The sequence below is a fragment of the Cavia porcellus genome, unplaced genomic scaffold (assembly GCF_034190915.1).
Source record: "Cavia porcellus strain 051 isolate PalLab524CR breed Dunkin Hartley unplaced genomic scaffold, mCavPor4.1 scaffold_6, whole genome shotgun sequence".
Classification (NCBI taxonomy): Eukaryota; Metazoa; Chordata; class Mammalia; order Rodentia; family Caviidae; genus Cavia; species Cavia porcellus.
The window spans coordinates 39,855,030-39,872,976 of NW_026947489.1; the positions used below are offsets into that span (position 1 = coordinate 39,855,030).

The 17,947-nt window shown below is 52.5% G+C and overlaps 2 protein-coding genes across 5 annotated transcripts; both read right to left on the minus strand.

The window, feature by feature from the left end:
* Positions 1 to 340: 340 nt before the first annotated feature.
* Rusc1 (RUN and SH3 domain containing 1) lies at positions 341 to 9,103 on the minus strand. 3 transcript variants are annotated; one of them, XM_023567424.2, is made up of 11 exons: positions 8,957 to 9,103; positions 6,896 to 8,341; positions 6,216 to 6,626; positions 5,281 to 5,379; positions 5,036 to 5,112; positions 4,735 to 4,909; positions 4,559 to 4,664; positions 4,355 to 4,401; positions 3,223 to 3,772; positions 2,471 to 2,593; positions 341 to 1,140 (listed from the first exon to the last, which is right to left on the minus strand). In XM_023567424.2, exons 2-11 carry the CDS (start codon positions 8,253 to 8,255, stop codon positions 972 to 974), a joined length of 3,117 nt encoding a protein of 1,038 aa, XP_023423192.2. In that variant the 5' UTR covers positions 8,256 to 8,341; positions 8,957 to 9,103; the 3' UTR covers positions 341 to 971. The 3 variants fall into 3 exon arrangements, with proteins under 3 accessions (XP_023423192.2, XP_063105652.1, XP_063105653.1); XM_063249582.1 differs by lacking the exon at positions 6,216 to 6,626 and having other exon boundaries at positions 8,957 to 9,102; XM_063249583.1 differs by lacking the exons at positions 6,216 to 6,626; positions 6,896 to 8,341; positions 8,957 to 9,103 and adding an exon at positions 5,483 to 5,793.
* A 195-nt stretch (positions 9,104 to 9,298) lies between these two features.
* Fdps (farnesyl diphosphate synthase) lies at positions 9,299 to 17,520 on the minus strand. 2 transcript variants are annotated; one of them, XM_005008506.4, is made up of 10 exons: positions 17,343 to 17,520; positions 16,155 to 16,317; positions 14,734 to 14,874; positions 12,309 to 12,389; positions 12,059 to 12,181; positions 11,550 to 11,638; positions 11,388 to 11,460; positions 10,343 to 10,420; positions 10,108 to 10,242; positions 9,299 to 9,569 (listed from the first exon to the last, which is right to left on the minus strand). In XM_005008506.4, exons 2-10 carry the CDS (start codon positions 16,293 to 16,295, stop codon positions 9,369 to 9,371), a joined length of 1,062 nt encoding a protein of 353 aa, XP_005008563.2. In that variant the 5' UTR covers positions 16,296 to 16,317; positions 17,343 to 17,520; the 3' UTR covers positions 9,299 to 9,368. The 2 variants fall into 2 exon arrangements, with proteins under 2 accessions (XP_005008563.2, XP_063105658.1); XM_063249588.1 differs by lacking the exon at positions 17,343 to 17,520 and adding an exon at positions 16,392 to 17,212.
* Between the last annotated feature and the right edge of the window lie 427 nt (positions 17,521 to 17,947).

The following is a 17,947-nucleotide window of genomic DNA, read 5'->3' on the forward strand; positions in this document are numbered from 1 at the left end:
ATAGTAAAACCCTGTCTCAGACCAAAAAAAAAAAAAAAAAACTCCCGCACCTAAGTTTGACTGGTGCTGCACTGCACAGTGGTAATCCTAGCACTCTAGGAGGCTTAAGCAGGAAGGTTGCAAGTTTCGGCCCAGCCTGGGCAACTTAATGATCTAGCAAGACTCAAAATTTTTAAAAGAAGGAGGGAGGCAGAGATGTAACTCAATGTGAAGACCTTGGATTTAATCACTAGTACGGAAAAAAAGACTGCCCTTGCATTAAGAAAGCCTCTGCCTTAGGCCTCTGTTAACAGGACTTAACCCAATAACCTGTGTCCTAAAAGCCACAGTGACACACACATTCAGCTCCCATACTTTATTGGGACAAAAGAGGAAATAGACCAATACCATAGGCTCACCCACCAGGGGTGTCCAAGCTTCAGCAGCTAGCATAGCATGAATACATCATAAATACAGGCAAGGTAAGTAATGGGGGAGTCATACTGAGGAAGGAGGTCTGGCACGTGTCAGCTTGCAGGCTGAGGATTGCTGAGCTGGCACAGTCCAATTAGGGATGAAAAGAGGAAGAGGGTACCAGATTCCACTCTGCAGATAGGGAAATGATCCCTTACACACATGGGAAGGGGAAAGAAGTTGCACAGAGAATTCCTTCTTACATATTTGAAAGAGCAGAGTTCACCTTACAGATGGGCATGGAGGAAAGAAGAAACTTTTTTTTTTTTTTAATCGGTACCAGGGATCGAACTCATGATCGCCTGCTTGCAAGGCAGGTGCTTATGCTTATGTGCTTGAGCTAAATCCCCAGCCCCTGGGAAGAAGAAACATTTAAACATCAGTAATGTATGTGGAAGGGGATATTTTGCAAGCAGCAAAAAAACGCTTCTGGGATGGTTATAGTTTACATGGAGTAGTATTTATGGGCCATGCCTTTCCCAGCTGACAGAAGAGACACATGTAGGAAGAATCCAAGGCTAGAGAACAAGGGAGGTGTACCCCACAGGCACCAGCCCTTCCATGCCATCGCGCCCGCAGCGGAGCCAGTCTTCATCCACTGTGGTGATGACACGCAACACTTCACCTCGCCGGAAGCTCAACTGGTCAGGTCTGGTAGCAGTGTGGTCACAGAGGGCCCGAACCACCCTGCATGGGTCAAAGGAAGATTGCAGGGATGAAAAAGGTGGCAGTCCTTAGATGTCCTAGCCTCCTATTGTTGGTTCAGCTCAGTTAGCTCTGGACTCCAGAGGGACTTGAAGACTTCCATCAACATATTGATTCCTTCCGAAGCCAGCCTTCTCCTGAACACCAAACCCAATCTCCTTGACACTATTTACACTTCTGTCTGATGCTTCATGTTTAACGTACCAAATGATTCCTCTTAATATTCCCAACCGGATCCTGTTCATGTCCCTGAGGATGATAAACAGCTCCACTTTCAACTCAATTGTTCCTGGCAAAAATGTGGACATCTTAGTCCTTGGATCTGATCTATCATCAAAACTAGTTTGATGTCCATATAGCCTACTACTACACTACTGTCTTCAATACCCTAGTTTTGGCCTTTATCCTCTCCCTCTAGACCACGGTCCATATTAAGCAAGTCACCATGCATCTTTGGAGGTCTCTATTTCCAGTACCCTTCTCCACATAGCTGTCAGAGATCTCTGCAAAATACAAGCCAACAAGCACATCACTGCCAGTCTTGAGGGCCTTCAAGGGCTCCCACTGACTCTGGATAAAGTCCAGGATCCTTAGCTGGCCCAAGGACCACTCCCTTCCCCAAGTATCCACAGTTCCTCACCACGCTTGGACCTCCTCGCCTTCACCTCCTGTTCCTCCTGCCAGATGCACATTTTCATGCCATCAGTGAGCCTCCCTTGAAAGCCTGGGACATGACCTTTCCTCATCTATTAATTTGTATCTGCACCACACCACAAGCTCCTTGAGAGCACAGACTCCAATATGCTGACCCGAAGTCCCCTCTGGCATAATGTGTGGCACACAGAAGGCACCTAAAAAACATTACTGGACAAATGAAAAATCAAGAACTCAGTTCAGTGAACTTGAAGAACCCACAGAAAACCTCACGGCACAAATTTGAAAATTCCACTAAAGAAACAATTCCTCAGTGTATACACATCTACTTTGGGCCAAATGCTTTTCTAAAATTATGTTTTATCTTCAGAGCAACCGTAACAAAAATCTGATAAATTACTTTCTTTTTATAGAAAAAGAAAGAAACAAGGCTCAATGAGTGCCACACCAGTAGTAAACAGAAAACGCAATACTCTGATTTTAAAACCTAATACACTCCCTCCTGCCCACTCTGACAACAGAAACAGAACTACACACAGGCAGCTTTCCAATGTAGGGCCATACCACACTGAGTGCGCCCAATCTCATCTGATCTCAGAAGCTAAGCAGAGTTGGGCCTGGTTAGTACTTGGACAGAAGACACCTTCTTGGTCCTCACCTGTGGGCTTGCACTGTGCAGGGTGCCGAAGGCACAAGCTCTTTGGGAGGTGTTTCAGGAGGTGGCCCTCGCTTCACCAGAGCCAATACACTCACTGTTGCGGGGAGCCAGCTGGATGGTCTCCTGGGGGGAAGAACACAGGATCACAGAGGTCACCCAGGAACCTAGGCTTTGAAGGGAAAGAGGATGAGTGCCCTAACTAGTTCTAACAACTTAGGAACTGGCACTGCTGAGGGCAAAGTGGCAGCTGTGGGCTATAAGTATCTTTACTGTGATTAGGGACATAATGACAAATGTCTTAAAATATGGAAAGTCACAAGGGACCTACAGGACCAACAAGATCAGAAAGATCCAGAAGGTCCTAGGAGAATACCTGAAAGCTATTCAAGGCCCTGCAGTGATCAAGCCCTAGAGATGGCATTAGAAAACATTTTTATTTTCTTTTGTTCATGGCTGTTAAAAATTACCACTGACTAGCCAGGCACGGTGGCAGCACTCCTAGTCCCAGCACTCGGGAGTCTGAGACAGGAGGATCCTTGCGAGTTCAAGACCAGCCTGGGCTGCAAAGTGAGCCCAAGGCCAGCCTGAACTACATTGTGAGACCCTGTCTCATGACACATACACACAAAACATCATCACTGACTGACTGCTCACCTAAAAGATCATGCATGAGTCACTAGAGTTTCAAATGAGGCCATTGGGGATTCTGAGATGGGGTCAGAGGGTCATGGAGCAGACATGGTCTCCAATACCTGGACTTCTGGGCTCCACTCTCATTTTCTGTGGGGACCCCAGACACACCAAACAGTCTCCCAAACCACACGCCTCTGCCTGGTGCAACTTCCTCTGTGGGCAGGGGTCTCTCCTGTGCACTCTCAGCTGCAGTTCCATGATGCCTTGGTCCCCATCGGGGAAGAGGGAAGCCCTCGGTGCCCCTAGAAGTATAGACCCGGGAGGCCTGGGTCAGCTGCTCCCACCAGCTGCCTGGTGTAGGAGGACTGGAAGGCGCAGAAGGATTAGGAATGGCCTCCTCAGAGGGCCCCCGGAGACTCTGGGCCAGCCGACCCCCCCAGTGCAGCACAGCCTGCATGGTCTGCTGCAGTGTCGGAGGTGGGACTGGAGGAACAGGAGCCTGCAGTGGGCCCAGGGGCAGGTGATGATGGTGCTCAAAGAGCAGGTCCAGGTGGAAGGTGAGCACCGACAATGGCTGCAGCAGGAGCAGCAGCTCTGTGGACAGGGACGGGCAGCCTCCTCGAGCCAGGGAGAAGAATCCAGTGGGAAGATACAGGAGGGACAGCAGGCCTGAGAAAGAAAGGTTCACATCACCTCCCACCCTGAGCCCAGGCCCACGAAACCCCTACTTCAGTCCCACAGTCAACAAACAATTCCCTAGGCTTTACTCTGAGCTGGGTACAGGAAGGCCACATGTCTAACACACTCCTGCCTATGTGGTCCATGGCGTCCAGAGTGAGACGCTTAAAGAGCAAGTGGAGGTAAAAGAAATAATAGGAAAGAAAGAAAAAGCGCAGAGGCCCTCAGGAGCCTTATTGAAGAAGGCCCACAGGATGAATAAAAGGTAATGAACAGGCAGGAGGGGCAGGGAGGCCTATTTGAGGTAAAGGGCCAGCATCCATACAGCCTTGGGCCACAGAGGACCAGACAGGAAAACTGCCGACAAGAAAACCCTGCATCTCAGGCAGGAAAAGAAGGCAGGGGCGAGACAACAAGGCTTTGTTCTTTCTTCTCCTAGAAGTTCCAAGAAGAAAGCATAATAAAATCAGAAATCTGGACTCATTCTGGGATCAGTGGGAGCCAGCAGGAACCACTCTCCCTCTCCCTCCCTCCCTCCCTCCGGGCTTTGCCTCTCCCATCTGAGCTTCTGACCTGCATCTTCCTGGAGACTGGAGAACCACAGCTCCAACTGCTTGGTGCTGACAGAGAAAGGAGAGAAGGCAAGTTCAAAGAAGTGGAGGACTGCAGCCCTCTAAGGGTAGGGAATGGAGGGTGAACAGCAAGGATGGAGGTGCCTTCTCTGGGTACACAAAACACCACTACTGTGTCCCCCACGGTGCAGTGTGGGCCACTCACTTGAGGAGGCCCAGGATAAAAGCATGGAAGCGGCTGCGGCTGCTACTCAACGGGGCTAGTTGGCTGACCTGGTTGTACAGAGATCCCAAGGACCGGATGCAGGACCCTGCAGACAGGAGGCATGGTCAGTAAGGCCTCAACTCTGCTCACACCCGGTGCAGGCCCTCTCCGCTCACCTGGCTTCACGGATGCCTCTACCACACTCCAAGGGCTGCTTCTTCGCTGCCCGGTGATGAGGTCCTTCCGGAAAGGCTTCAGCCCGTCAGCCACCAGGGCGTGGAGGGCCGGGCAAAGAGTAGTCAGCACCAGGTGCCCCACATCCGGGCTCAGCCGGCTATCTCCCAACTGGGCCTGGAGGCGGCGCGATGCTATTGAGTGGGTCCCGAGACCCATCTAGCCAGCATCCACTAATGCTCCTGCCCCCACCAACTACATGAATCTGCAAATCCCCAGCACCCTCCCTCCAACCATGTTTACCTTCTGAACCAAGTTCCGGGCAGTGCCGAAATGTGAGATGATTTTATCCACTGAGGCGCTAACAGCTATCAGGAGACCTGGGGAAGGACCCGGAAGGTAAGACCTCAAAACCACCAGTCTCCAGGTGGATGCAACCAAGGGGCTCCGAGTGGCTGGTTTGTGCCATTAGACCCTAAAAGCCCAAGGGACGCCTGCCTGAGAAGCAGATCACCGTAACCCAGAGGCCAGGTGTCAGCTCAACCGACCTTTTTTCTGCTCCTGCAGTTGCCCAGTTCCACTCTGGGCTTCTGCCATCCACAGGCGCTGGGCCCCGGGGACACCGGCGAATGACCAGGAACTACGCACTAGGTGAGGAAAGAAGGACTCAGCGACCTTACCAAAGGTGACCGAGGACGCTGGCACCCACACAGGGACCTGCCATAGAGTCCTGAGAAGGGGGGACTGGACCTCGAGGAACGCTGAGATCTTGGTCCCGGCGGCCGGAAACCCTGCACGGTCTCAGCACGCGCCGCCCCCAGGTCGGCTCCCAGGCCCCTCCCTCAGGGCACAGGCCCCACCTCCCCAAAAGAGCCTCGCGGAAGCCCCGGGAATCTCCGCCCGGCCCGCTGCGGCTCGGAAGCGGGAGGAAACTGAGCTGTGGACCGAGGGAAGCACGTGGGGAGCCAGGGCCAATGGACAGACAGACGGGCCAGTGGAAAGAAAGGGGGCGCTGAACCCAGGTCTGACGACTGCAAGGAGCCGGAAAGAGGAAACCTGGTCCCGCGCCTACCCAAACCCTGTGGGGCGGGATCGAAACGTCAGGGACCCAAAGGTTCCTGGGCTGCACCCTTCACACTCCTGGGGCAAGGCGGGTCCAGCCCGAACCGCGTTAACCAGGGGTTCCGCCGCGGTTGTGACCCAGGGTCCCTAACCATAGCTTTGCCGAGGCAAGCCGGAGACCCGGTGTCCAAAGCGGGCCCGGAGAGTGACAGGCACGCAGGGAGGAGCGCAGTAACCCCACCCAGCGCCAGCATGAGAGGAAGCCACACTCCTCGGTGCTTTAGAGTTTGGTATTTGCCAGAGTTGAAAGGTGGGACCCAGCAGTGCACCCTGGAAAAAGCTACCAAGGAAAGCTGAGCGAGGGTGGGCGGGGCCTCAACGTAGGCGGGACGAGCGCCCTGCGAGGCCGGGTCCGTCTTACGTAGCCTGGGTGCAGGCGGCGGGCTCCGGGTCCAGCGCGTGGCCTTCTGAGGACGCGGTGGCCGAGGTGGTGGGGGGGCGGGCACCTGGCGGGGTGGGGAGGCCACGGCGGGGAAGGTGCTACTTCTGGGGAAGAGCGGGGAGAGCAGCAGCGCCAGCTCGGGGCTGGCCAGGCAGGGCAGGGCGCCCCGAGTGGGGGGTGAATACGCTCCCACTGGGGATAGGCGGACCGGAAGCAGCTGTTCCTCGGGGGGGCTCGGTCCCCTCAGCAGCCGCAGCCGGGCGCCGGGCCACCCGGCCAAAGGCGCCAGGAGCAGAGACCCAGGGGCGCCTGCGCCCCCACCCTCCAAAAGGGGGCGCCTGTCGGCCGAAAACCGAAAAACTTGGGGCCCCGAGAGCAGGAGGGGACCGGCTGCAGGCGGGATTGGCAGGGCCAGGCACAGAGGGGAAGGAGAACAGCGGAACGCGCAGCCAGGCAAGGAGGAGCAGGAGAAAGAGGGAGCAGAAAGTTAGTCCCCAGCCAGAGGCTCCATCGGTTCCCTTCCCCGAGCCTCCCAGACAGAAGGGGTGGGAGGGGAGGTGTCGCGGAGTGACAGGGAGACTGGGCGGGGTGGGAAGCTTGGAACGTGGGCGAGGCCGAGGTAGGCCCGCCCTTCTTTACCTCCTCAGACTCCCCCTTACCTTCCGAGTCCGCTCGCGTGCCGGGCTGCTCTGCCTCGTGCGCAGCAGGGACCTCCTCGCCCACCACGGGGCTCGCTGTCTTTCGCTCCTCGGGCTGCCCCTCTGCGATGGGCTGCAGCCCTGGCCGATTCTTCTTCCTCCTGGGAGGGACAGGTGGGGGCGGAGGACGGGGCGGGACCAGGGCCCAGCCAGCTGGAGGATCCCGGGGCGGGACCGGCGGGGGCGGGGCGCGGCTGCGGGACCTGAGTTCCTTGAAGGTGGTGATCTCGCGGGGGGTTGCAGAGGAGCAGTTCTGCGACCCGCTGGGGGGCAGCTCGGAGTCGGGTGAGAAAAGGATGAGCCAGTCGCTGCGGTCTTTCTTGGCCTGCGGCAAGAGGGGCAGCCCCGGCCCCCGCTTGCGCTTCTGGGCCAGCTCGTGAAAGGACGTGATGGTCCGGTGGGGCGCCGGCTCCTCGCTGACGTCACTCGTCCATCCAGCGTCTGTTTTCGAGCCAGAATCGGTTATTCCTGTGTTGCTGCTCCAACCATCGGATTTTCCACTTTCTGTTTTCCAACCAGAGTTAGTATTTCCGTTGATTTTCCAACCAGAATTATTGTGCTCCGTGACTTTCCATGCAGCTTCAGTTTTATCTGTATCAATTTTCCAAATGGGATTAATTTTCCAACTGGGCTCTGTTTTCCCGGCATCGATTTTCCCATCCTCCACCTCGAAGAGCTCGGAGGTGGGGAGGTCTTGATCCCCGCTCTCGTCCTCTTCCTCCAACCTTGGGGAAGGAAAGTCCTGACCGATCGTTAGGGCGTTGCAGTTCGAGTCGAGGCCAGACCTGGGCGGGGAGGAGGCTCCGGAGCAGGAATCGGGAGAGCAGCAGAAGCTGTCTGGGGAGCAGTTGCCCAGGCCCACCAAAGCCAGTGGGGAGCCCTGATCCAAGGCGATGATGCTGGGCTGGGGCTGAGCATCCTCCTTGTTAGGCAGGTGCCGAGAGTAGACGGAAACGGGGGACTCATCGGGGCTGAGGTCAGAGCAGGAGCTAAGCGAAGATGAGCAGCCAGGGTCAGAGGGAGAGGCAGCACCCTCCTCCTCCTCCTCCTCCTCCTGGGTCGGGTCCGGCCGATTCTCTAGGCTCGGTCCGTGCTCCTGGCAGCATCGGCAGGGCACCGCTGGGCTGTTGGAGTTGGCATCTACCAGGGTCCCTCTGTAGGGGCCGCTGCTCTCCTTGCCTCCAGTATCGCCTGGGGGAGGGGACGTGCTTGAAGGCCCCTCCTGTAACTCAGGACGGCGGGACAAGTGCAGGCCCAGAGAGATGTGCTGGAGGTGGATGTGGTTGAGGTTGCAGAGTAAAGCCCTCTGAGGAGACAGCATGGTGCCTGCAACCGACAGAGTGGCCTCCGGAGAACCAGCAGGACCGGGCCTCTCGCATCCACCTACCTGGAAACGCAGGTGCAGTCCTGGAAGACAGAAATGATGAAGCCAGCCAGGGAGGGCATGGGCTGCAAGAAGGACACCGGGGTGACCGACAGCAACAGCGGGTATTGGCCTGGAAAGGCGCTGGCTGTTTTGGAATATTTTAAATGAGATGCAAATCGCCCTCGACTGGCCATTAGTTTTCACTGCAGTGTTTGCAGGTGGAGTTGAATATAAACCCCCGGGAATAGAGAAGGGCGGGTCAGAGAATGAGGCTGCGCTCTGGCTCTGCTCCGGCTCTCCGTGTCATTTCGGAGCTTCGTACAGAAAGGAACCCCAACCTTTCGGCAGCCATCTACCCCCGCCCTCTAACCTACCCCGAGAGGAACCCCAGGGAGACCCCACCCCAGTGAACTGAAATGAAATGGGCAAGGTATAAATGCAGAAAAGGGGCGGGAGTGAAGAGGCCTCCGAATCTGCACAGTTCCTTTGTGGTCTGCAACCCGCAGCCTTGGTCGCCTTCACCTCTCAACACAAAATCTGGCCATTCTGTCGGGCTCCCTCAGCCAGCCACCGCCCCACCCCTTCTCTATTCATTTTAAGATTTCCTCCTCCTGCCCCACCCATCCACACTGGCAGCCAGGCCAAGCCATCCTCACCGGAGTCCTCTGGATCTGCTCCGGCCTTATGCTGGAGGCTCCCGCGGTCCCCGCCTAGCGGGGTACAGAGCGAAGGGGAGGGGTGCTAGGACAGCCCACTCCGATGCGCAGCCGCACCCCTTCACGCAAGGGCGTGGCATAACTCAGACCCGCCCCTCCACTTAACGTCATGCCTGTCACCCACTCACAGAGTGCAGTGGCTTCACCTCCCAAGGAGCTTGAGAACACCACCCCTTGGTCCTGAGCCTGGCTCCTGTACAGCCACCCTCCCCTTGCCCCCTTTACTGCCTGATGCTGGACAGAACTCGGCTCCTGCACAGGAGCAAAAACAGACAGCAGCACAACAGTGTTACATGATAATTTATTGAGCACCTCCCTCCGTCCCTCCTTCCCTGCCCTTATGGTGTCCAGGTCACTTTTTCCGCTTGTAGATCTTATTAGCCAGCGCCAGGAAGATGGCTGGGGGCAGTGGCGCAGCATACTGCTGGATGAGGTTCATGAGATGAGTATAGCTGTCTTCCTCATATCGAAGGAATGTACCCGGCAGATCCAGCTCCTTGTATAGCTCTTTCACCTTGGCCACCTTCTCAGCGTCCTTCTGCCCGTAATTCTCCTGGAAAGCATCAGAGGCGGGACAATGGATGGCCTTCACTAGGGCCCTCAAAACTTCTGCACTCCCTCATCCAGTTCCCAGAATGCCTCATTTTCAAGTGTCTCTGGAGTCTGAGACCGCCAGCTTCTACTCCCCCATCCCAAAGGTTCAGACGCAGACTCAGGCCCATCTTTCTCTAGAGTTCCTCAACCTTTACAATGTGGAAGCTTTGGGCCAGATCATGGTTTGGGTGAGCTCTTCTATGTGCTGTATATTTGGCATCCCTCACCTCTAACCACTAGACACCTTTACCACGTGTTTAAGCTGTGACAAAAATTATTTGTTGTCATTGCCACATATCTCATCTGAAAACCACCACTGCTCTACCTTTCTTTTCTGATGGAGGGGGTGGATAGTCTTGCTACGTAATCAGGCTGACCTTGAACTCTGATCCTCCTGCCTCAACCTCCCAAGTACTGGAAATACAGAAGTGCGCCGTCATGCCTGGAGTCTATCCCATCTTATCAGCCCAGAGATTCCAGGTTCACCCCCTGGGCACCTCCAAGATCTGGCGCTGTTCCAGAGTAGCCCGCTGCAAACACTGAACCACCAGCCAGCTGCATTTGTTATCCTGAATGTCGGTGCCAATCTTTCCCGTCACACTGGGGTCCCCAAAGACATCAAGGAAATCATCCTAGAGGAGGGCAGCAAAGAAAAGATGAGGGGTTCCCAGGCAGGGCAGGAGGAAAGTTAAGGCCCCACTCCCTGCCTTAGCCTCTGTTGGGTTTTCCTACCTGGATCTGGAAGAACTCGCCCATCTCCAACAGGATCCTCCTGGCATTGCTGTGCTCCTTCTCCCCATCAATGCCAGCCTGCAGGGAAGCGGGAGCAGAAGCCACACTGCCTCATCTTCCACTGCCTCCAGTGGGGTCCCACCCTACTGCAGGCCCCACAGGTCTCTCCTTCCAGACATCCTTGCCCTCCCTGATCCAGAAGTCCTGACCAGCACTCCAACCTCCCTATCACTTATTTTGGCTGGCCTTGTGGGCACCTCCTGGAACTCTTCCATCTGGAATGGGCTCCAGATGAAGCGATTCTCAAGGTCCTTGTGAGCCTCAGTCACTTTGACCCTTCTTCCTAATCTTTTTGCCACCTCCAGTGTCTTTAAGGAAGCAAACTGCAGTTAATGTTACTGACAGCCTTTGAGTCCAGTCTCCTCCCTCTCAGCCTGAGTTATCTGCTCCTCACTCCTGTCCATACTCAGATACAGGACCCGCTGCATTCCTGCTTGGAGCCAAAGGCTTTCCTGTGCCAGGTTGATGTTTATAATCCTATGGGGCAGAGGATATAGCTGAGGAGCACAGTGCAAGGTCCTGAATTTGATTCCTGGTACCAAAAAATCAAAACAAAAACCACAAATGAAAAATCAGCCTTTCATTCTTTTTATTCTTTTATTATACTAAAATATACATTTGGAGCCGGGGATGTAGCTCAGCAGAACAGCACCTGTCTGGTAAGCATAAGGCCCTGAGTTCGATTTCTAATACCAAAAATAAATAAATAAATAAAAACAACAACCCTGCGAGGAGGAGGCTGATCCAATTTTACAACTGAGGAAATAGTCAAAGCTGATCGTGGTGGTACACACCTGTAATCCCAGCACCTAGAAAGCTGAGGTAAGTGGATCACTGTACCTGTACTACATAAGTGACTTCAAAGCCAAAGACTAAGTGACTTTCTCTCTAAGTGACATAGCCATTCAATTGTCCCAGTTATTTACTCTGTGCCTTCCTGTCCCAGAGCCCATGTTGGGCTGTGAGGCTCAGGAGGCTAACTCACCATGTACATGGCAGCAGCAACAGGCAGACAGAAGGAGTAGAAAGCTGTCTTGTACTTGACAAGAGATTTGTACCTGTGTAGTGGAGAAGATAAACCACTCAGAAGGCAATGCCCACTCTGCACAGCTTCTCACTGGCCAGACATGCTTCCCATGAGGCTCACCTCTTTTCAGTGTATTTACTGAGATCCACATGGTCCTGAGGAGCTGTGATGACATCTAGAGTCTGCCCAACCTCTGTCTGATAGGTAGTCTAAAGGAAAGGAACATGGTCATGAGACAAGACTTCTCCAGATACGGGACTGCAGACATCCAGGGCTTGCATCTCATGCCCCATCCCAGCTGACAACTGAGAAGTCAGAAATTGAGCTGGAGGCATGGAAACTCCAGACCCACATTCACGCAGGTACCTTATCACCACCCATAAGGGTGTGCGTAGCTTAAACCTGTCCCCCGCACTTAGCATCATGCCTGCCACCCACTCAGACCAAGCTCAGTGACTTCACCTCCCAAGGGGCTTGAGGACAACACCCCTTGGTCCTAGGCCCTTCTTGGCACAACCACCACACTCCCAGCCCTCTCGACTTCCTCTTTCAGGCAATCTCATGAGCACATCCTAGAGGCCAAGGCCACTGTGGCAACCTCTGGGCACAGGTGCTGACTGGTAGCACACCTGCAGGAAGAGCTCAAGCAGGTTCAGGTAGTAGGGCTGCTCTCGGCAGTAGAACTTCAGCAGACGATAGATACAGGCTTCTAGGAGGAGAGCATCATTGATAGCATCCAAACCTATGCCTGGCTGTTAGGGGCAAGAGAAAACAAGTCATTTATCTCTGCCCTTCATTTCTACCTAGAACTGTCACACCACCACCAGGCTGCAGGCAGTCACCTCCCCATGGAGGAGGGCCTGTCCTTGCCCACATTACCTTCTGATACCAGCAGACTTTTCCCCGCCGGGTAAGGGATGAGTCCATAATATCATCTGTCACCAGGAAGAAAGCTTGCAGCTAGAAAAAGGAAAAGATCCCAGGGCCCTTTACTATGCCTTCTGTGGGCAATAGCACAGATGCTCTACACGCTCCCTGTGAGTTGGGAAGGACCACTAGGGTGGGAAGGCCAAGGGCTTGTGTTACAGAAGAACTTGAAAGGTGACAAGACCTCTTTGGCTCAGATTCACTATCTGTAAGATGGGGCAACAATACTTATTATCAGGGTAACAGATGAAACTCTGACATCTCTTTTTTTTTTTTGTCTTTTTTCCTTTTTATCGGTACCAGGGATCGAACTCACGACTGCCTGCTTGAAAGGCAGGCGCTTATGCCACTGAGCTAAATCCCCAGCCCCCAACATCTCTTATTTTTAAAGAGAACAGAGTTGGGGCTGGGGATTTAGCTCAGCAGCATAAGCACCTGCCTTGCAAGCAGGCAGTCGTGAGTTCAATCCCTGGTACCGGAAAAAAGAAAAAAAAAGAGAGAGAAGAGTTGTACCCAGGCTGGCCTCAAACTCCAGGTTCTCCTGCCTCAGCTCCTAAATACTACAGCTACAGGCATGTGGATTTCTGTTAGCAGACTATAAAACACTTTCAGATAAGGTACTCCTTGCCAAAAACTACAATGAAAGATTATCTCATCATCAACTGAAAACACTACAAAGCCACAAAGGTGTCACATGCCTGTAATCCCAGCTGAGGCATGGGGATTCCAAACGTGAGCCAATCTAGGCAATTTATCAAGACCTAGATGTAGCTCAGTGAAAAGTGCTTAGAGTTCAATTACCAATATTGCAAATAAATACATATATACATACAAAAGACATCTTTAAAAAAACGTAAAAATCATTTCTTAGGCTGGGCATGGTGATGCACACCTGTAATCCCAGCACTCAGGAGGCTGAGGCAGGAGGAATGCTGCAAGTTCAAGGCCAGCCTAGCCTACATAATGAGTTCAAGGCCAGTCTGAACTATACAATGAAACCCTGTCTCAAAACAAAAAAATTAAATTTTTTAAATGTCTTTATACGACATTTTTTTTTTTTTTAATCGTTACTAAGGATTGAACCTAGGGCCTCACATACTAGGCAAGTGCTCTGCAACTGAGGTATACATTCACCTCCTCTCCAAGTCAGAGTCACACTACCACTGTGCTACCTCCCAACCCTCACTCTTTTTTTTTTTTTTTTTTTGGTGCCGGGGATCAAACTCACAACCTCACGTTTGCCAAGCAGGCACTTAGGCCGCTGAGCCTGTTTTTGTTTTTTGATACAAGGTCTCCCTATGCAGTTCAGGGTAGCCTTGAACTTGCCATGCAGTTCAGGCTGGCCTCAAACTCTAAGCCTTGGCCTCTAGAGTGGCCGGGGTCCCACACCGGCTTCTAACACCTCGTTCCACTCCTTTTTTCAAGACAGGGTCTCATTATGCAAGCCTAGCTGATGTAGTCAAGGCTGGCATTGCAGGAAGATCACAGTGAGTTTAAGGCTACACTTGACAATGGTACAAAGATACTCTCTCAAAGAAATTAGTGGGGGAGTACAGCTTGGGACATAGTTCAGTGCCATAGGCCCATAGCTCAACTTCCAGAACTGGAAAAAAAAAAAAAAAAAAAAAAAAAAAATATATATATATATATATATATATATATATAACCCAGACCTCCTACCACACAGTAAGGCTTTAGGCTAGGCCAGCAAACCATATAAACTTTCAAAGACCAAGAAGCCCAGAAAGAGAAGGCAAGGAGCTGTGAGGATGGAAGTAAAGCAGAGACATACAGGACAGCCTGTGCGCTGTCTTGGGGAAGCAGCTCCACTTGGCTTCAGCCAAGTATGTATGTTATCAAACATATAGATCCAGATGTTGCAAACTTCCAACTAATGCCAGGAATCTGGGTTGTTTTTTGGTTTAGTTCAGTTTTACAGTACCAAGAACTGAACACAGGGAGTGCTACATCTCCAGCCCTTTTTATTTTTTGACAAGTTGCTGCCAGGCTGGTCTCAAATTTCGCTATCCTCTTGCCTCAGCTTCATCACAACTGAAATTGCAGGAGTGTATAGCCTCACCTCATGGCATGAAGTTTAGAGATTTAGCTTAAAGCATTTTCAGAAACTTCCAGTGGGCTGCTAGTGTTCAATTTTTGCTTTACAATAATCTTTTTTGGAAGGAACATGGTTGACTTCCACTCAGAGAGAAAATATGACACCTTGCTGCCAAATTCTGTCACTTTTGGCAAAAGAGGTTCTGTTCACTGATTAATCCTTAAGTAAGTCACTGTGCCTAATCTGGCTGTAGCACTGGGCCCAGGAATACCTTGACTCTCCCTTCCTCACATAGCACACCCATTTAAAACAGCTTCTCACCAGTTCCACACACCAGCCCACGGTCATTGCTCGTTGCAGACTGTCCGCATCCTGTTTCCTTGAGTCCACCAGCTCTCGGAATGCCACTAGCACTGTCAAACCCCGGTTGTACTTGCCTCCAATGGCATTGTACTCCAGGATCTGCAGCCAGGAGAGAAGGACAGAGCATCAGGGTACACAGAGCAGTGACCATGACTTTTCCTTTACAATAACACCTAAACACAAACTCCCCCTCTCCAGAGAGCCCTTGGATTCTTTCTTCATTCCATCCCCAGAGTCCCATAGCACAGCTAGACGAGTTGCCAAGTGCCCAGTGCCTAGCAACTTTCCCTGGTAAATGCAAAGGCTCCTGCAGACTCAATTCTTCTTCACCGGAAATGACTAAATTTTGCTCCAAACCCAGAACTCTGGGAAAACACCCGTATAGAAACAGTTGACTTGCTCACGTCTCCCACCTGATTGTACCCCCAAGCACTTCCTCTTCACAATCTATCCCTACTGTCCCTACTTCCTCCTTCCCACAATCCCACCCATCTGCCAGTGAAACACCTGCATTGAAGACAGTGCTCCTCCACAGTTTGCCAGAGGAAGCTTAGAGGAGAGCCAAGTTGTGAGCCATTTCCCCCTCCTCCAATGGCACTTCCTCCTACTAGGGCCTTTCACTGTGCCTTTTACTGCCCTGCTGCCATCCAGAGCTAACTCAGAGGGAAGATATCCCTTTTAAACTGGTCATGGTGGCTCATGCCTGTAATCCCAGCACTCAAAAGGCTGAGGTAGGCGGATTGTTGGAAGTTCGAGACCAGCCTGGGCAACAAGGTGAGCTCAAGACCACCCTAAATTCATAGCAAGACCCTGTCTCAAAAAGACAAAAGAGTCCCTCTTAGTCCTTATTGCAGAATAGAAAAAGGTTCCCCCTCCCTTTGCCTTGGTTCCCTTCAGACAGATGAAACAGACCACATTCATAAAAAGAATATTACTAGATATTTCATGAAAATAAAGGGAAAAAAATAAAAGAACATGTTACAGCAACTCTCCCTGTCCTACAATAGGGATTTCTGACAATACAGTAACTCCTTTCCCTTAGCTCTCTGCAGAGAAATACAACCTCAGATGGCCTTCCCCCTAGATGTCTGCCACAGGAACATCTTAACATTTCAGGACACAGGGTCAAAGATTTAGCAGGTTCAAGGACTCTACTGCCAGAAAAGCAGTTTGGATGGTCCACCTTCTACACAATCAAAAGTCAGGGTGATGAGCTGCATTAGTATACCTGCCCAGACCCCAGTGACTCCAGGGATGACCCAGAGTCACTCAAGTGAAAGCCTCAACCCATATCCACAAGTCCCCCCACCCAGGCCCTCAGTGAATGTCACCCACATGCAGTGACAAAGTCTCACTTCCTCAAGTCATGAATCCCTCACCTCCTTGAGCCGGGCAATGACATCTCCTATTTCTGGGTGCCCTATGTCATCTTCAGTCAGCACTCTAACAATCTGAGAGAAGTGCTGGATGAAATTCTGCATTTCTTGAGCATAAACATCAGATTTCTGCTCTCCATTCATCCTGAGAGAGGAGCAAAGTGCTCTGAGAAAAGAAAGAACAAGTAAGAAACTTGACCAGGTGTGCCCCTCCCCAAAGCTCCTCCTAACCACACTCACCGAGGCTCCTCTGTCCACACTTGGCACCAGTAGCGGGCACCGTGCCAGGCCCCCAGGACTGGGCACCCGTGTATCAGGGAGGGGCTCCGTAGGGAACCTAGCCACCTCTCCCTGGGTGCCCAGCAGGGGGCTGGCAGCAGGAAGACCCCTACAGATCTCAGCAAGCGGGACAAGGGCATCGTGGGGGTGGAATAGGGAAAGGGCACGTGCACTCCCTGCAGGGGCAAGCAGCGAAGGCAGATGCAGGGAGACAACACCTGTATCACCCCCAAACCAAACTTTTGCCTCCTGGCCTCCCGCCCTATAGTGGCCAATATCTGGGTACAATTACAGATGAATATGTAGAAGACAAAAAATATTTCTGAGTGACTGAGATCCAACAGACCTTCACTTAAAACAAGGTAACTAAAACAACGCATTCAAGGTTCTGTGCACAAGGTGGTGGAGATAGCGCAAAAACGATACCAGGGATAAGGGGCTGCAGAGGACCTCAAATCACCCATTGTACAGAAACCAAAGGTTCCGGGAGGTAAAGAGCCAAGGAGCGGCAGACACAAATCTAGAATCCTGATCTACGCGCCGGGGAGCGGGCAGTAATGAGCCGGAACCCGTAGGTGCTGCGGGCATATAGTTTGCAACACCGAAACGGATTCCCGAGCCTCACAGGAGAGCTGGGACCACTCAGATGACCTCGGAACCGCTCCGGGAAGGTGGAGAGGGCTGGCAGTAGGAGTTAATCGGAGGTGCGGGCATCTTTGGAGCTTCAGGAAAGTACATGAGCAGAGTTGGGAAGTTTCCTCAAGAACAGAGAGGCCAGCCAGTCCGATCTACGGACTCCTAAAAGGTCAAGCCCGGCGCAACAGGCTAGGATCTCCGTGCGTCACTTTATTGCCGGAAGTAAGGCTAAGTCTGAGACCTCTACCTCCAGCCCCAACGCGCAACCATCCTCACCTGTTCTGGACGCTTCTCCTGCTCGGTCCAGATTGTTGGCGGGGTAAACCGAAAGAGGGTCCACGCTCGGCGCTGAGCCCTCTGGGTCGGGTAGTTCTCGATCTCCTCTAGCTGGCAGCAAGACTATGAAAGACTAGACTACAAATTCCGGCATTCCTCGGAAAGGGGCGGAACGAGGTGAGCGAGCGTGACTGGCGCTGTGGAGGCAGGCAACCTTGATTGGCTACTTACCCTCGCGTGAGTATGGGGCTCTGTGACGGACGACCAATAGGAGGGCTGCTCGCCTTGTGAAAGGTCAGGAGACAGCTTTAGGGTCTAGGTGGTGTAGGGCATGAAGCCAGAAGCATTTGAGGCTGGGAACTCTCAGTCTGGCTGTAGCCTTGGCTCTTTGCTTCAGTTTTATTCTCTTCGCGTACAGCTGACTAGCACGTTAGTAAAACCCCAGCAAAACAAACTTACCACCTATTCTTAGTCGGAAAAATCACTTAAAACCCAGGATCTTCAGTTGACTTTCCTGAAACTGGCTTTGCTCATCTGTTGAATGAGATAGCTGGAGCTGGGTTCCCTCTCCATCCATTCACCACGCAAAAATTATTTACTGCCAG

Bases quoted from the DNA above. Each gene is read 5' to 3' on its own strand.
- Rusc1 (XM_023567424.2), bottom strand. From the start codon at position 8,255: ATGCTGTCTCCTCAGAGGGCTTTACTCTGCAACCTCAACCACATCCAC. The intron at 5,113-5,280 runs GTCGGTTGAGCT...GTCCTTCCCCAG, and splicing joins ACTGCAGGAGCAGAAAAAAG to GTCTCCTGATAGCTGTTAGC. The intron at 2,594-3,222 runs GTATTGGAGACC...TCTTCCCCCCAG, and splicing joins AGTGGAGCCCAGAAGTCCAG to GAGACCATCCAGCTGGCTCC.
- Fdps (XM_063249588.1), bottom strand. From the start codon at position 16,810: ATGCGTTGTTTTAGTTACCTTGTTTTAAGTGAAGGTCTGTTGGATCTC. The intron at 16,318-16,391 runs GTGAGTGTGGTT...TTCTTTTCTCAG, and splicing joins GTGTGGACAGAGGAGCCTCG to AGCACTTTGCTCCTCTCTCA. The intron at 9,570-10,107 runs GTGCCCAGGGGG...GATGCTTTCCAG, and splicing joins AACAGCGCCAGATCTTGGAG to GAGAATTACGGGCAGAAGGA.